The 19,031-nt window shown below is 40.2% G+C and overlaps 1 protein-coding gene across 5 annotated transcripts in view; it reads left to right on the forward strand.

Moving 5' to 3' along the window:
• Positions 1-19,031, forward strand: part of RNGTT (RNA guanylyltransferase and 5'-phosphatase) — a 264,604-nt gene that overhangs the window by 52,962 nt on the left and 192,611 nt on the right. Inside the window, exon 1 of one of the 5 annotated variants that reach the window (XM_074368637.1) lies at positions 11,213-11,503. The exons of the other annotated variants lie outside the window; for them this stretch is intronic. Within the exon in view, the coding sequence (XP_074224738.1) occupies positions 11,440-11,503 (64 nt within the window). The 5' untranslated portion in view covers positions 11,213-11,439. Of the gene's footprint in view, positions 1-11,212; positions 11,504-19,031 lie in introns of those variants that run through there. 5 annotated transcript variants of the gene reach the window in all.

Raw genomic sequence — 19,031 nt, forward strand, 5'->3', positions numbered from 1 at the left:
CAGGAAACTAGTGCACAGAGAGGTTAAGTAACTTGCTGAAGGTCACACAGTGAGCATTTAAGCTGGGATTTATGGCACCACAGGCTACTTGCTTAACTGCTATGCTTTTCTGTCTCTCTGTAATTTGCTTATTTTTACATATTCTATTGACACAAGGCATGAAAAAATTTTCATTTTCCTTTCTCAAACATTTTTAATTTTTACTTCAAATATTTAATATTTCTCTATAAAGGTATTGGATTAGTATTACAGCCAACGCTTTTCAATTACAAGATACTTACTGTGCTCCTGGTACCGAGGAAAATAAGAGGCAATGTTTTGTTTGGTGTACTTGCCAGTATTTAATAAAATGGCAGGTAGATAATATCTATAACCTCAAATTAAGAAATGAGCTAAGCAAGTAGTTTCCAGCCTTCTCTGTCCATTAGAATCACCTGAAGAAAATTTTAAACTCTACTGATATCTGGTCCCATCTGGAGGGACTCTGCTTCAGTTGGTCTGGAGTCAGTGCGGGCGTCTGTACTTAGCTCATATGGTAATCTGGCAAGGCGACAGAATGTTTAAAAGCCAGACACTTAAAATCCTAGTCATTATTTAAAAGCATGGCTTTGAATCAGATTGACTTGGGTTAAAGCCACACATTAGCTGTGTGATTATGGACAGGTTTCTGTAGGGGAGTTAAAAATTCTCCTCTGCTCTCTTGGCCTGAGAATTAAACTGACATAAGACATAACAGGGAAAAAAGCATACACATTTTATTAAATTTTACATGTTCATTCACAAGGAATGAAAACCCAAAGAAGTGACCAGAGCAGGAAGCTTTTATACCTTTCAACAAAGAAATGATAAATTTGTGACGAAATGTTAAGATAAAGGGGTTTGAGCTCAGGGCAGTAAGTCATAGGGAAGTGACTAGGAGATAGATAGAAGATAAGGGTTATTTTAATTAAGTTTGCTTGTACAGATCAATTGTACATTTCAGTTTCGATTTTCAGTTTCTGGTGACAAGGATGAATTCTCTTCCTGGTCCAAGGCGGGCACTTTCCTCATGGGAAATTTTACGTTCTGTTTTTAGGTAGAAAAGTTTAGATCAGAGAGCCCTTCCTGCACCTGCCATTTCTCAAATGCCTTCAGCTCAAAATAATCAACATACCAAAGCAATATATTTTGGGGTGGCATGTCCTGAATGCCTTCATTTCTAAATCTCTCTAGAGGTCTCTTTCCTTATCTGTAAAGTAGAAATAATCATTCTTTTCTTGGAGGAGTTGTAAGAATTTAAAGAGAATATGTGCGCACATCATTTTCCCAGTGCTGGCCTACTCAGGAGTTACTGTGATCCATTCATGCATTAATTCACTCAGCAAGAACTTGCTGGGGACCTACCATGTTCCAGGCATTGTTCTAGGTGCTGGGGAGGCAGCATTGAGTAGAATGCACAAGGGGTTTGCCCTCCAAGCACTACTTTGCATTTTTTTTTAGCATTAATAAAATGTGCTTAATCTCATGGTCCTTATAATACCATGTACCCTGTAATAGGTCATCTGAACTAGGGGCTCATCTTTCCCTGCCCTCAGAGACCTTACTTCATCAGCTGTCCACTCTTTTTTCCACTGGCTCTTTGCCATATTCATTGAAATGTAATTACTTGATTTTTTCTATATCAAAAAAAAGAAAATCCCTGAATCAGGGATTTGGGGCTTCAAGTTACCTGACAGTTTCTGTTTTCCGTCCTTGTTCCTTTTGTGACACAGATAAGCACAGACATTGTCTGTACGTGCTGTCTCCACTCGCCAGGTCTCCTTCATTCCCTCTCGTTCACGCTCCAGGGCACTGTGATCAGGCTGTGTCTCCATCACTCTGCAGACAGTACTCTCAGCAAGGTCACTCCCTTCTTAAAACCATTCAAAGACTCCATATTTACCTCGGGATAAAGTCCAAACTCTTTAAAGTGGCATGTGGTCACTTCCCAGTCTTCCCTCCCAACGCTTCCTTTGCTGCCTGCACTCCTCTCCCCTGCCTGCTGCCCCAGTCTCTCTCTCTCTCCTTCTCTCTCTCTCTCTCTCTCTCTCTCTCACACACACACACACACACACAGAGTTTCCATCCCATAGGACTGCTCGGAGTTCTCCGGAAGCACTGGGACTTCCACCTCTAGGCAGTTGTGCTTTGGTGTGGGAGTACTGTGAGAGTGCACATCTCTTCCCAGTATGTGTTCGGTGATGTCATGTTGGTAGCCTGAAGTCTGCCCTGGTGGGAATATTTATATCAAAGACAGTAGCAATATCTACAAATTAGGGCCTTCTTGCTGACCCCTAGGGAGATGGTTATTAAATATTTATCACACACTGTTGCTTCTAGGCCTGTGCACATATGTTCTTCCCTCCCCCCCAACTTGGTTCAGCTTAAATGTCATTTCCTTTTGGAAGCTTCCGCTGATTTTTCAAGACTGGGATAGATACCCTTCTCTGTAATTCTATGGAATCTTGGGCAGCACCCCTACCATGGCAAGTATCATACTGATTTTTTTTTCCTGTAACCTCTACTGGCCAAATGAAGTCCTGGAGTTCAGGGAGTGCTCCAGGGTGTGGTCCTCCAATCAGCAGCACGGGCATCTCCTGTGTTGCTGGTTAGAAATGCAGCCTGTCAGGCTCACTCCAGATCTATGGAATCAGAATCTGCATTAAAAAATTATTTACTTATTCTTGGTTTTTTTTGGGGGGGGTAACTAGGTTTTAAAATTTCATTTGTTTATTTAGTTAGTTAATGGCGGTACTAGTGACTGAACCCAGGACCTTATGCATGCTAAGTACCCACTCTACCACTCAGCTATACTCTCCCCTCCAAAATCTGCATTTTTAACAAGATCTCCAGGGATTGAGTGCATTTAAGATTAAGGCCTTAGGGACCATATAATCATTTTTCAAATGGAAAAACAAAAACAAAAACAAATCAGGGGCCTTGTTTTAATCTTTGCCATTGTTCTCTCTGGGATGGTGTTTGGCACCCAGCAAGGAGCTCCATCATGTTTTTAAATGAATCAGCACATGAGTAATTGAAATAATAAGCATTTTATGGTTCAAGAATGTGTCTTCACACTTTATTGGCAAGCTTCGGACAGGGAACAGGTCAGCAGTCCTTCGGAGTTAGAAATGGGAGAAGCGCATGACTACGAAGCGATCAAATAAAGGATTTGGGGGGAGTGATGAAGCTTTTCTGAATCTTGATTATGATGTTTTTTACATAAATCAGTACATATGTTAAATTATGTAGAACTGGACACTAAAAGGAAGAAAAAGTCTATTGTATGATATTTAAAGAATAAAATCACTAAAAATTAAAAAATGTGTCTTCATCTTTGCATGCCCTAGATTTCCAGATTTGAGTGCCATTCTTCTGAGCCTAAAACTAGGGTCCAATTTAAGATACTCATTTTAGAAGTGACCTTTGAAGTTGTGGTTCTGGAGAATCCAAACCTAAAGTTTTGAAATACGTTACCAGAAACTTAAGATTTTTCCTAGCCACCAACCTGCCTCAATGTGCTACTCTTATGTCCTCATTTCTCCTGATACAGTGATGCCTTTAGCAACAGCATCAACACGCTCCTTGCTGACAGACTCACATCACACTGGACAAGAGGTAGAAGAGAGCAGTGTGGTGCAGTGGAAGGTGCTTGGGATTCAGTCAGGAGACACTGGCTGTATTCCTACCTATCACAACCTTTCTGGAGCCTTCTTCTCTTCCTCTGCAATGGGAAAAAATACCTTCCCTATCTCATTCATCGTTTTTGTAACGTGAAATGAGTTAACATAGCTGAAAATGCTTTTATAAATTGTAAAGGACTGCATAGAGTAAGCGCAAAATCTCTCAGACAAATGGACCTCAATCACACACTGTAGTTAATAACTTCCTAGCATGTGGAATCTGCGAGGAGATAGAAGAGTGTTCTGAGAGGGGAGCGTATGGCTCAAGTGGTAGCGTATGTGCTTAGCATGCAGGAGGTCCTGGGTTCAATCTCCCATACCTCCTCTAAAAATAAACAAACAAATAAACCTAATTACCACCCCCCCAAAATGAAAAAAGTGTTCCAATATAGTGAGGGTATAGAAATCTAGGGACTATTTATTTGGGAAGCAGGATGCCTTCCCTGTTTCCCAGCGTGTAATTAGGTAAAGATTATGGTTTTGCACGGCAAAGACATAAAACATCAGTTTCATATCAGATGTCTCATAGGAAATCTGGGGTGATATCAGTTGTGCTATCAATCAGCAATAGAAAAACAATTTATCTAAGAAACAAATGATAAGGACATGTTGGTGGCTGATAACTGGAATAACAAAATTTCATTCTCGATAGGAGCTGGTAATCTCCAACTAATCTAGACGTTGAAAATGTAGATCAATAATAAGCAACCGAGTTTCTTTCAAACAGCGACTAGTGACTATCTCAAATTGCAAGCATTGCTGCAAATACAAGGCTTGCTTGTTTCTTAGTTTGGGGACATCCTTTGCAAATGTTAGTTATTAGCTGCCCACAGTAGGCGGACTCCACAGTGTGGGCCTCCAATCAGCAGCATGGGCATCCCCTGGGAAGCTGGTTAAAAATGCAGACTCTTGGATCCACTCCAGACCTATGGAATCAGAATCTGCATTTTAGCAAGGCCTTCAGCGATTGAGTGTATTTAAGGCGCACTGTCTTAGGGACCGTCTAATCATTTTTCAAACAGAAAAACAAAAAAACAGGACTTTAAGAGTAATTTTTTCCCCCCTCAAGGTCTAATAGGCATGGGAGGCAGAACTTGGGTTAGAAACAAAGGTTTCCAACTCTACTGGTGGTTCCAGTATCACACAGGGCCTCACAGCCTCGTTCTTCAGCTTCCAGCTGTGAGGCTTAGGGCAAGTTACTGAACCTCTCTGAGCCTGTTTCCACATCTAGGAAACAGGTTGCATTGTCTACCTCACAGAACTGTGGGGATTAATTAGAAAAATCTCTGAACACTTTGTGCTAGGTAAGGTACGATTCACCCGAAAAGGTTCATTGTTCTCAAATGAAAAGGCAGGCAGTGTTCCACACAATTTAAGCAGTAGAAGTGAGTTTTTTGTGGCACCAGAAGCGGATTGTTATTAATATCTCTGAAAAGCTTCATGCTTGACAGTAATGTTTAGAAAGCAGTTATTTATTTTTCCTTTTAATTGTTCCAATTTTCCAGTGAAGAAATTTACATAAGCTGCACAGCAGAGGCGCTCCGCTAGTGACTGTTATTTAATCATCTTGAAGGTTAGGCTGATCTCTGTTATTAAGAATTAGGTGAACCGGGGCCAAAGTCAACCTTTGGCACAGGCACCCACATCTGTAATTGAAGAACCTGACTCACTGACCTACTTTCTTGGCCACCAAAGCAGGAGACGGGATTACCTAGTGTTTTGCTCCATCTAGTGGCCATGCATGGTTCAACTTCTGGTTACAGAGAAATTAGCGAGAATTCCAGTTTTATCTTTTAACACTAACACACTCACCTTCTCACTATTGAGAAGAAACAATCCAATACATACATTTTTAATGCTGTTTGTTATGCTAAAATATTAGGCTTAGGATTCTTTCAAATGTACATACTAATGCAAGATAATAATGGGGTAAGTGTCCTAGAGGGAGGAAGGGTTATGAGAACTCTATTTTCAGCTCGATTTTCTGTAGACAAAAAACAGCTCTAAAAACTAAAGCCTATTAATTTTTAAAAATAGGCTTAGGGTTCTTGTTGCTGGTTGGAAAGTTGAAGACTTTCCTATTTGGAACAGAAAGACTGGAGTTATCCTTGATGCTTCTGTTGATGAAAAATTTAATCAATAAACAATCTAAGACAGTGGGAAGGAATAAACTTGGGAGAGTGAGATTTGCAAATGTTAACCACTATATATAAAAATAGGAAAAAAACCAAATTTCTACTGTATAGCACAGGGAACTATATTCAATATCTTGTAATAACCTTTAATGAAAAAGAATTTGAAAATGAATATATATGTATATATATGCATGACTGGGACATTATCCTGTATATCAGAAACTGACACATTGTAACTGACTATACTTCAATTTTTAAAAATGCAAAAAATAATCAATGTAAGAAAGAAATGCAAAATTTTATTTGCACCAATTTGAGGATTATAACCTGAGGGCAGTCTTTCAGGAAGCCCTGAGCACTGTTCTCCTATTAGAGGTTAAAGCACCGTGATAGAATTTTAGAGACAAAGGATTGCACATTAAAGTGATATGACAGCTTATTTAGTCCAACAAGGCGAGTAGTGGGTCATTGTGACCTCTTATAGGATTAAGAAAGGAAACTCCATTTTTAGTTCTTTAAGGAACTTTCACACTATTCTCTAGAGTGGCTGCACTAATTTACATTCCCACCAACAGTGTAGGAGGGTTCCTTTTTCTCCACACCCTCTCCAGCATTTATTATTTGTAGACATTTTGATGATGACCATTCTGACCAGTGTGAGGTGATACCTCACTGCAGTTTTGATTTGTATTTCTCTGATAATTGGTGATATTGAGCATCTTTCCAAATGCCTATTGGCCATCTGTATGTCTTCTTTGGAGAAGGATGTAGTTAATTTATAGAAAATAGAGAGATGAGATCTCCTTGCACGCAGGTTTGTAGACTGTTCAGAGTTGGGCATATATTTGCATTCCTGGAACTGGAGTCATTTCACGTTGAGACCTTGTTAGGGAATTGATGTGGTTAAGATGAGAAGGCTACCAGACTGAGGTGGCTCTGAGGTGGGTCTCCTGCCATGGAAGCCTACAGAAGAAAACCAAAATCTAACCCTGTATATCCCTCCAGGTTAGGAAATGAAAACGCTAAGGACAACCAATCACAGACAGCTAAAGAGGCTTTAAGATCTAGCCAGTCAAATCATTTTTCTTTGCTTCTGTACCTTCTCTATAGAAGTCCTTCGGCTATCTCCTCTCCTGGGGTGCTCCTAACCACTTCTAGTTTGGCACATCTCAATTCAAATGGGTTTTTGCTCAAATATGCTCTTAATATTTAAAAATATGCCTTGGTTTATCTTTTAACAATGTATAGACATGAATTTGGGCCTTGAGAAGTCTGATCACTGAGGGAATACTTGGAGCCTCAGAGGAGTCCAGGTTCGAAAGTGTGTCACTGAAGAATTTAAACCCTTCAAGCAAACAAATATATGTATGTATATGCATGACTGGGACATTATGCTTTACCCCAGAGAGTGACACATTGTAACTGACTGTATTTCAAGAAAAAACAAAACAAAACAAAAATCCTTCAAGAAGATTCAGTTGGTAGAAAGGAGGAAGAGGGGGTGATTTTGACTTGCTCACAATGTCTCATTCCCCACAGCTCCTAGTGTTACAGAACACAACCTGGGTCCACACACTCATGTGCAGTAAAGCCAATCTAATGATACCAGGTTGTGGTGAAGGAATGTGCCATGTTTAAGGAGCCAGACAAGGAGTCTGGGACAACAAGTGCTCAAAAACCCCGAACTTCCCAATGGGTTTCAAGGAGGCATTTTTAAAGGCCGGGTGAGGGAGGAGAATCACAGTGTATGTGATCAGCTGGTGCACAATTCTCTGATTCGTTGATGGTGAGGAAATGGGGCGGGGTTAACATTATCCATCCTTAGGCTCCAGTAGGTCTAGGGGGCTACATGCTTAGGGTCATCAAGTAGTTAATGTCTTCCATTTGATGGAGTGGTGGTTTCAGCATTTGTAAAACAACTTAGGATCAGATACTGTTATCTAAGTACTACAGAGAGGAAGTAAAGCAGAGGATGTGGGGACAGGGGTCTGTCCCAGGAAGGGTCCATACACTAACAATATACAAAAAAAGGGGACAGACATGGAAAGTGATTTTCAAGGGTCTGTCTTAGCCTCTGACTTTCCAAAAAAACTGAATGGTTCTCTGAAAAAGGAAGACATATAGCAGTCAATTCCTGGGATTCAGAAAAACTTGTGTTTCTGCAAACCTGGACATGACTTCAGAGGAAGGGTGGGTGTTATGGGTTGAACTGTCCCAAAAGATATGTTTAACTTCTAGCCTCTGGTGCTTGTGAATGTGACCTTATTTGGAAATAGAGTGTTTGCAGATGGAATCAAGCTAAATGTGTTTATACTAGATTAGGGTGGGCCTAATCCAATAATGACTGGTGTCATATGAAGAGGGAAATTTGGACAGTCACACATGGGGGGGGGGAATGTCTTCTCCACAAATGTAGAAAATAAAAAAAATCCAGTTTTATTATCGAATATGCACCAAACCAGACTATGACACACATCACAGGCAATCCCCTAATGAGACTGCAAAGAGAGAAATCTCACCCTTTATACAGCCAAGTATACACAATCCATTCCATACATGTTCTCAAGATAAATGATAACTAGTTCTCATGTTAGAAGACTTGGAAGCTTGGAAGCACCATTTGTTATATATTCTTTCATAGTTCATCCTAAATTTACCTGGTAATTGGCTTGGTCACCTGTGTTAGTAAATTGCCATTATCTGAAACGAAAACAGAACTTTCTATCCCTGTGACTCAGCTTGGAATCAGGCACTTTAGGCTAAATTCCCATGATATCAGTCGGGGAGATAGGGGGCGCCATCTTCCTTCTCGTTTACAAAGCGATCCTCCCCAGCCCCTAAGAAAAGTTCCTGGGTTGTAAAGCAGGCCAGAGGCTCATTTAGCTGTTCGAAAGATTTACATATATATCAAAGTGATGAGGAAGGATTTACAAATACAAGTTTTCTCAAGGAAATGCACTAGGAAAAGGGAGGGGGTAAAAGGTCTCTTTCCTTTTCTGTCAACAGGGAAAATTCAATCTTACTTTCATTTATCCTTACACATCTTTCCTTAGGGACAAAATAAATGTTCCATGGAAGAATTCACCCATGAAGATCCAATAAAGAGGAGGCCAAGACATATTTATGAGACCATGTTGTGGGTGCCTGGAAGCCAGCAGGGAGTCGTGTTGGTCCCTCTGTGGACAACTGTTTTCTCTCTTGAAGAACAGCAGAGATGTGGGACTGAGAGAGGTGATTAGACAGGCTTACTGACCCTGACTGGTTTCCAACAAGGGGCAGAAAGTGCTGGGCTGATGAAAGGCAGGAAATTTCTCTTATCCCACAGCTGACTCCTTAATTACAAGGACATAGTCCTACAACAGGACGATTTATGTCCCACAGCTGCTGCATTAATTCCAAGGACATATCCCAATATCTCTTTCTTTGTTCTCTTTCTTTGCTCTCTCTCTCTTTTCCCCCCATCGAAGCTTCTGTTTTAGGGCTGGGCTCCACGGGAGGAAAGAGCCTGTAATAGAAGATGTTTGGCACCATCGGAATAAAGATAATGATAGTAGAGCCTTCCAATAAAAGACCCCGTGGCAAGATTGAGGGCTGGAGCTGTCTCGATGAGCTACTTGGCTGACGACTCCCCACTTGAGTATTTTCCTCTCTTTCTGAGCAATAAAAGCAGCTATTTTTTTTTTCTCACTTTGTCCCTCTGCCTATATTGAGAATTTTCTCAGTCAGTGGGCAAGGACCGACACATTTGAAGGGGCTTGGCTCGGTGGGCTTTCCAATTTGGAGTTTCCTCTATCCACTACAGGACTAGGCATGATATAGGCAGAAATAGTCATCAGGTGAAGGATTCCTGGTAGGGAGAAATTGTCTACTCACTTGGATGCCTCTCGGCTACTCTACCCTCCCTTGTGGACAGAAGGGAGCCACAAAGTCCACCCAGACTGTTTGACACTAAGTATGGCCTAGGACTGAGCTCCCTGGGTCTCAGCAGAACAGTCTCCAAGGGGAGTCATACCCAGGAGGGGAAAGTGAAATATTCTCCCAGGACCAGGCTCACCTTTTCCATTCTTGGAGTTTTGGGGGATCAAACATTTCACCACTCTGGCTATGGTACCAATTCCTGGCAGGATATGGGTTTGATTTTGAATTTCAGAGAATAGAATTGGGCATCATTTGGGCAGATTGGGGGGGTCTGTAAGGAAATGGAGTCTTAAGAAGGTTTTTTTTTGTTGTTGTTTTGCTTTTTTTTTTTTTAAATGTAGGTATAATAACCTCCCTCCCCTTAGAACAGTGCACAGCCTGTCCTGTCAGCTTGTCAGCAGAGGAGCGATGCTTTCACTAAAAGGTCTCAGCAGATGTAACCAGGAGTGTGACCTAACTCAGGCTGTCTCAGAGACAGCCATTGGGCTCTCTATTTCTGGGGGAGAATTCTCCAGGGTCCAGGCATTCAGGGGTTGAGCTGCTGGGCAAGTTCTCCACCGAACTTTTAAAATTCATTCAGTTCAAATACAGCACTGGTGCTTAAAACCCAAACTGTTACATCATAACTAATTTGCCAGCATCCAGCTTTATATTGAATATTTTAGCTAAATTGGTCTGATTACACGAAGTCTTCTTACCGTAGTTTGTAAAATGCTCCCAACCACCCCTGCTTAACTTGAAGGGAAAGACTATCGGTTCGGTAAGGCAAAGGAGAACAGCGCCACGTAGTGGTACTCCATTGGGCAATTTCTCCCTTTGCCAATTAGACGCATTAGTTGATAATTCTGAGACGGACCCTCTGAGACTCCCAATTACGCTATAAAACTTTGGTCCAGAAATGTACAAACAAAACGCATAAAAATGTTTTGGGATTAATTTAAATATGCTTCATGATCCCTAGAAGTATTCTTCAAAAGAGAAATTCCTCATTTCTTGTGCTCGAATCTCTCGCCCTTGGAATTTCGCTAAAGCCTGTTCCCTTAATCCAAGTCAGGAAGAAATTTCCAAATTCAGAATCAAACACAGATCCTGTCCGGACGCCAAACTTGGCGGAAAAAGGGCGATCAGGCTCTTGAGCTATGACAGCGGACGAAAGACCTCTTTCGTCACTAAAACAAATGCCTTTATGAAATCTGCGGACCGATCTACGTGTGGAAAGAAGCTGGCTTCCTTTCACTCTCGGGCTTCCATCCGCTGTCTAGATGGAAAAAGAAAGTAAGGGTCGCTCCGCAGGACCCCGTACAGTGGAAGCTGCGCATGCGCAAAGCCGCCCTGAGAGCGCGCCGGGATCTGGGCGGGGCGGGGTGAGGGAAGACCCGCCCCTCCTATTTGCCTTGGCCCTCCCATCCCTCCACCGAACTTCTCTTCCTTCACCTTTGACCTCGGAAAGAAGGGGGTGGGGCTTTTAGGGACGGAAGTAGCGATGCATTGTGGGCTCGCCTGGAGTTAATCCTGAATGGAAGTGGCGCGCCTTCGCTGACATTAACAGGTCCAGGCGACTGGGATTCGGACGCAGTCTGGGATTCGGACGCCTCGGACCTCGGGTGCAGAGCTGACCGCGAGGAGGCGGCGGCAGAGGCGCGGCGAGCGTTGGTTGAGGGGACGGTTCTGCGCGGCCCCAAGAGATGGCTCACAACAAGATCCCGCCGCGGTGGCTAAACTGTCCGCGGCGCGGCCAGCCGGTGGCAGGTAACTCGGACGGGGGCTTTTGGAGCCCCCGCGCACCGGCAGGCCTGGGGTCGGCCGAGTGGGCGCAGCTTTCGTGGTTCAGTGCCTGGTAGTGGGGTTTCATGACCGAGATTTGCTTCGTGGATGAGTGTTTGGGAACGTGGACTGGAGGGAGTGGGTCGCTGGGTGGGGGCACTTGTCACTATCCGGTAAGGCTAAGTATTGTGAACGGGAACGTAGATAAGAGGTTTGTTTGGTTGGAGCCGAAGACCCAAGAACCCAGTGAACAATCCTTTGAAGCTCAGTCAGGAGTTAGTGAACCTTTCAGGGTTCCCTGAAGGGGAAGGGACCAGTGTTTGTCTTGAGATGGAGGAGGGCGGGCGGGCAGTTTCCCTCGGTGAAATTGGTCAACACTAAGACTGAAGGTTTTTTTTTTTTTTTTTTTTTTTTAGTGACTTTTACGGAGATTTTTTACCATAAAGATGTTTGACACAACAAACTTTAAATTTAAAGTGTACAGTTTGATAAATTTTGACTTCCCACATGAAACACACTTGAAACCATAAGCACAATCAAGATAGTTAACACAATCATTACCTCTCAAGGTTTCCTATTCTGCCCCTTGTAATCCCTTCCTCCTCAGGCAGCCGTTGATCTGCTTTCTGTCACTAGATTTAGTTTGCATTTTGTATACTTTTTAAAATAAATGGAAACATAGTGTGTACTCTTTTTTGGGAGGGAGTTGAGATTTTCCTATGTTCTTGTATGTGTCAATAGTTCATCCCTTTTTTATTGTTGAGTAGTATTCCATTGATAAAGATACACCACAGATTTGTTTATCCATTCACTTGTTGATGGTCCTTTGGATTATTTCCAGTTTTTGGCTATTACAAACTAACTTGCTATGGACATTCATGTACAGTTCTTTGTGTGGACATATGTTTTTACTTACCATGTGTGAATTTCTAGGAGAGGAATGGATCATATGGTAGGTGTACATTTAAGCTTCTAAAACACTGCAAACTCCTAAAGTCCGAACATTTTGCATTCCCACCATCAATGTACGAGAGTTCTGTTTGCTCCATATTCCCTCCAACATTTGGTTTGATCAGTCTTTAATTTTAACCACTGTAATAGGTGTTTAATACTATCTAATTGTGGTTTGATGTTGAGCATCTTTTCATGTGTTTCTTGGCAGTTCACATATCTTCTTTTGCAAAGTGTCCAAATCTTTTGCTTATTTTTAAAGTTGAGTTGTTTAGCTTATTTTTGAGTTGTTAGTGTTTTTTATATATTGTAAATACAAGTCCTTTGTTGTATATGTGCTTTTAGAAGTCTTTTCTCCTGTCCGTGTCTTGCCTTTTCATTCTTTTGACAGTTTCTTTTGAAGTTTTAAATTTTAACTAATTCCAACTTAATGCTTTTTGTAGAGGTGTTTTGAAACAAAAATTAAAGGATTTTGTAGTGAGCTGTGCATACTTACTAATTATGTGCATATCTATAGTATGTCTGCCTAGTTATTTTAAACTATTTGAAGAGAAGATTCTGTAGTCATTTTTTTAAACTTTTTTTTATTGAGTTATAGTCATTTTACAATGTTGTGTCAAATTCCAGTGTAGAGCACAATTTTTCAGTCATACATGAACATACATGTATTCGTTGTCACTTTTTTTTTTTGCTGTGAGCTACCACAAGATCTTGTATATATTTCCCTGTGCTATACAGTATAACCTTGTTTATCTATTCTACATTTTGAAATCCCATTCTGTCCCTTCCCATCCCCTGCCCCCTTTTCTGTAGTCATCTTTTAATTCAGGGTTTCTGATTTTTCTAGTTAGTCAGCTTTTTGTCACATTTTATATAAAATCCTCAGTCAATAAAGCCATATAAATAATGGATAAAAGTGATACTGTAAGGTAATTGAAGCAAGTCTTAGGGTGAGGAAATATTTTTCTTTAACAAAAAATGAAATAATTTTCTTTATGTTCTAACAATTTTTATAGGCATTTTCACTTGTATTGAAAATAATTGTACTTGATAGTCATTGTACTTTCTGCTTGAAATGAATTGATCACAGTTCTTTACATTTCTCTTTGTAGATGAATTGATCACAGTTCTTTACATTTCTCTTTATAGATCTTACTCTACAGACATTTTGACTTCTTTTTTTTTTTTTTTAATGGAAGTACTGGGGATTGAACCCAGGACCCTGTGCATGCTAAGCTTGCGCTCTACCACTGAGCTATACCAACTCCCTATTTTGACCTTTTTTTCCCCTTGCCATCTCTCAGTATTGAATCCTTTCTTTTTACATGTAGTTCTCTCTCTGTGGAGTTATGAAGAAACCTCTAAACTTAAATGTCTGGCTTCTTTTTTAACCTGGAGCATGCTTCCAGGGTCCTTTCATTAGAGTTACCTGCTACACTGATTTGTGAGAAAAACAAAATCATAAAGCAGGTCTTGTCAGAGTGAATATTTTTTACTTGGAATTAGAAAAAAAGTTTAAAAATTAGAATTTTAATATAATCTGCAGATGGCAAAGACACATACCGGAATACTGACTTCTTAGATGAATGGGACAAATGTGCTGATGGGGATGGATAGCAGCTGGTAAGGTGCTAGGCTCTAGGCAGTTTTATACTTGTCTAAAAAATAGAGTTTTTAAAAAAATAGACTTAAAAAATAGTCCTTTTTTCCCTCTGTCTCCTGAGGATGAAGGGTCAGGAATAAAAAGTTTTTTGTTTTTATTGTATTGGAATATTTTGACACCCAAAAGCTAGACTGTTAGTTACTGTGCTCAGTGAGTCACTAAGCTCATCTGTCTGATCAGTTGTGGGTCCTGGACAGAACCCCAGGCCTCCTGAAACCAAACTGAATCTTTACTGATACATAAAATTCTTGATAAGTCTCTGAATTTCCCTTAAAATTCTGTCTCTCTGTGTCCTAGAAGTGTTCATGCCACATTGTGTATTTTGGATATGCAGGGTTGTCAGTATTTTATAGTAGCAGAACAAGAAATGCTAGCTATATTCTTATAAGCTTTAGCGGAAAATAAGGAATCATACACATTCCCAGTTTCTACTTCCTGTTGTCTTCCTCTTATTTTGTTTTCTGATGATAAAAGTAATTCCTGCTTATTATATAATTTCTTTGCTATTTTGCTAAATATTTAAGAAAATGTGTTAAGACTGCTTTTCTCATTGTAAGTACTAGAAGTTCATGATTTTCCTGAACCAGAAAGAAGATGGTACTAATTATAAATAGTAATTTGTTCCACCATGAAGTCACCTTCTCTAATTAAACCACACTTCCTGTGAGAGAGCTTCTGGAGATAGGGCCAAGCTTGACTTCTGAGGAATTCCTTTTTTCTCCTTCTGAGTGATAGATTTCAGGTGAACACTTGAAGAAAACAGACTTCTCATTTCTTAAAGATAGATTATTCAACATAAAATTATTTTGTATGCACTGTGTGTAAAGAACTTCAAAACTAACAGTGGGAATATAAATATGATACAGTTTTATGATCATAATGATGACTTCGAAGTCATTTTACTTAGAAATACTTGTGTCTACTTTGTGCTGGTTTTTGGGACTAGGGAGATGATTAAGGTATAATCCCTCACCTTAAAGAACACATAGTTTCATGGAGTAGCAAACCATAATTTTAAAACACAGTTCTGTTGTAACAAGTGCGGTAATGACTCTATTATAGAATGTTATGGGATACTAGAGGTAATAAACCTAATTCTTTGTTTGATGTTAGGGAAAAAGGGGCTCAGGGAAGGCTTCCCAGAGGAGGTGTATATGAATTATCTTGAATAAATAGAAGTTTCCTAGATAGTTTTTTTTTTTAAAGGACTTCTCTTAGGATGATGATGGAGAGATAGCTTGGACTTAAAATGCAGATGTGGATATGAGGTTGGAGAGTATGAGCCAGATCATATAGGCTTTAGGGTGTGATGAGGAATTTTAACATTTACATACTTTTAAATTGCACTGGCAAACCGTTGCCATTTCTTAAGCATTGGGATGAGATGATTTGACTTCAGTTCTAAAAAGCTTACTTTAATTGCTCTGTGTTTAATGATTTGAAAGAGACAAGAATGGAAGTGGAGAGACTAGTTAGGAACTTGTCATGGTAGTCCAGGTGAAAGATAATGGTAATGGTTTAGAAGTAGAGTTGCAGCATAGTAGGCTGATTTGAAAGATCAATTAGGGAAAATGGAAAGGACTTGGTGTTGAATTTAGAATGAAAGAGAGTCAAAACTTTGTCCTAACTTTCTGCTTATGCAGTGGGATGACTGCTATCATTAAGGTTATTGTAGGGGAAGTAGGTTGGAAGAGGTATCCTTTAGATCCTGATTGCTCAAGCAGAGATGTTGAGTGTACGATTGGATATATGGTTTGGAATTCAAACAGGTTGGAGTTTTACAGTTAAGGATCATCAGCCTAAAGACAATATTTAAAAACACACTAGTTGATTAGGTGGGGTAAGTAATGCTGGTTTCTCTAACAAACCATTCTCCAAACTCAAGGGTTCCCATCAGTTCCTATCAACATACTGTCTTTATTTCTTGCTTATAGCACAATGCCTTGTGTGTTAGGCAGCCTTCCTGGGCAACTCTTCTCCAAGTGTTGACTCTGTGGGCTCTTTCCATCTTATGATGCTGTCCTCTTAAACTTGTGACCTCTAAGGTTGCCATGGAAAGGGAAGAGCAGGAATGGATGATCTCTCAGGGGGTTTGCTGACCAACCTTGGTAGTGTTATATCTCACTCCTCCCCATATCCCACTGGCCGCAATCCAGTCACGTGGCCCTCATCTAACAAAAGAGAAGCTGAGAAATGTAGTCATTCTGTGTGCTGTGGCAGAGGAAAATAATTAGAGTTTGGTGAACAGATAGCATTGTTTCTGCCATGCAGTGGAGAAGACCTTCTGGGCAGAGAATGTAGAAAGAATAGAAGAGAAGATTCCAAGATGGAGCCTACAAAACCTGGCATTTAGAAGTCAGTTAGAGGAAAAAGAGGGAACAAAGAAGTTGAGAAGGAATAGTCAGAAATCGGGAGTGGTGTTAGGTGGGTGGTAGAAACTGAAGGAGTCTGGTGTCATGGAAGCCAAGAGAACTTTTCAAGAAGGAAGGAGTTATCAGAAGTATGAGATGCCTGTGAGATTTTTAAGATACTAGGAAAGTTGGTAACAACATGAAAGGGAGGAAGGGTTGATTGATGGTCCTTGAGAAGGCAAAATGGAAAGGAGTCCAGAGAAGAAGGGAAGGAACTTGCCTTTAATGGGAGGAAGGACAAGGGATGAAAGAGAAAATGAACTCAGAAACAGAAAGGCTTATAACTGCAAAGGTGAGGCAGGTTTCTGCCCGATGGGGTGAGGTGTTGTTGAATAGCAGTTACATCCATGGGCTTTATGTCCATATTACCAGGGCCTTGTTCTCTCATTTACTAGAAGTGTGACAATGGGCAAGTTACTTAATCTCTCTTGCCTTGGTTTCCTCATCTGTAAAATGGGCATAATAACATTGCATACATTTCCATTAGGAGTAAATGAATTAATTCTTTGTAAAATGTTTTAAACCGTGTCTGATATGTGTAAATAAAGTTAGCTTCAGTTTCTCTTTACCTTTTCTTTTTAGTGAGGTTTAATGAGAGGCTGTCAGTTGAAAAGGGGATAGGGGAGCTTGTATACTTTACAAATGAGGAAAAGATATGAAACAGTTATTTATCATAGGAGTGCCTTTGAGATGGGTGATTATGATTTATAGTGTTGCCCATCTCCTGTGCTGTGAGATTTCTCTAGGAGCCTTGAGCTGCATAGGTGTGGGCCCAAAGAAATCAGGTGGTTGGGCTTATTAAGGTCTGGGTTTTTCTCAGGAGAATGTGACTGAGTAATGGGGGAGGAGCAAGGAGGCTAAGGGTATTTAGAGGAAACAGAATTGGACCTCTAAGACTACTGGGATGAAACATCTACCAAATTATTTACTATGTTTATTGTTTGTGGTGTATTTCTCCCCAATGGAAAGTAGGCTCCATGAGGGCATAGATTTTTATCTGTTTTTTTCTTTTCACTGCTGTATTCCAGACACCTAGAATAATGCCTGGTACATAACAGGCACTCATTAAATGTCTGTTAAATAAACTAAATGAAGTATCATAATCTAGGTGAGGTGATGGTGGAAGTGATAAGAATTGGTCAGATTCTGGATATATTTTGAAGATAGGTCTGATAGGATTTGCTGATGGATTGGATGGGGGGGTGTGCAGGAAAGAGACGGGTCAAGGATAACTCCAAAGGTTTATGCCTGGACTTCTAAAAACAGTGGTGTTACCATTTGCTGAGATGGGGAAGACCAGGAGAGGAGCAGCTTGTGGAGGTTGAACATTGAGAACTCAGATTTGAATATAAGCCTGGGATGTCTGTTAGACATCAAGTAGAGACCAAGTCAGGTAGGCAATTTGATATTTGAGTCTAGAGTTAAGGGAGAGTTTTGGCCTGGAGATACACATTTGTGAGTCATCAGCACATTCATGGCTTTTAAAGCAGTGAGACTAGATGAGACACCAAAGGAGTGAATGTAGTTAGAAAGGAGGTGTAAGGACAGAGCCCTGGGATAAAACAGAGGGGTCAGGGAGATAAGAGGGAGCCAGTAAAGGAGACTGAGAAGGAGAGGCCAGAGGGAGAGGGGGGAAAGCCAGGAGGATGTAGGATCCTGGAAGCCATGAGAAAAAGGTGATTCAGGAGCTTCCTCTTGAATTAACAATGATCAATTCTCTGAGAACTGAGAATTGACCATTGGTTTTAGCAATTGTGGAGGTTACTGGTGACCCTGAATAGTTTTGAAGAAAATAAAAATAGAAAAAAATGTTTTTTAATGAAATTTAGGTTACCGTCTCTGGACAGATGTTAAGATTTCACTTAGATATTATTTTAGGTAGATATTCTTACTGATTTTATGGTATTTTAGAATACTGATTTATATGCTAAAATAGGTGGTTTTAAAATTGGTTATGTAAGATGACTTCCCGTATGCTTATATGGTAGTTCAGAAAAAAAGGCCAAAAGTTAGTCAGCCTTGCTGAAATTAGAATCACTGATAGTTGTTTGGAGAGTGATTTTGGTTACTATGCTTCGTAACATGATCCTTTTCCTGAGATGTTTCAGGTCCGTAAAATGGAGAGCGTTCCAATTTCATATCAAAATAGTGTAATAGGAATTTTAAGGAATTGATTTAATTCACTCCATTATCAGTTTTCTAGTACCATTATCTTTAAAGGTTTTATGGCAGTAACTTTATTTTTTTTAATTAAACTTTTTTTTTAATTGAAGTATAGTTGATTTACAATGTGTTACTTTCTGGTGTATAGCATAGTGATTCAGTCATACAAATATACATTCATTTTCATATTCTTTTTCATTATAGATTATTACAAGATATTGAATATATTTCCCTCTGCTGTACAGTAGGATCTTGCTCTTTATCTGTTTATCTGTAGTAGTTTGTATCTGCTAATTCTAAACTCCTAATTTATCTCTCGCCTCCC

Source organism: Camelus bactrianus, chromosome 8 (genome assembly GCF_048773025.1).
Source record: "Camelus bactrianus isolate YW-2024 breed Bactrian camel chromosome 8, ASM4877302v1, whole genome shotgun sequence".
Classification (NCBI taxonomy): Eukaryota; Metazoa; Chordata; class Mammalia; order Artiodactyla; family Camelidae; genus Camelus; species Camelus bactrianus.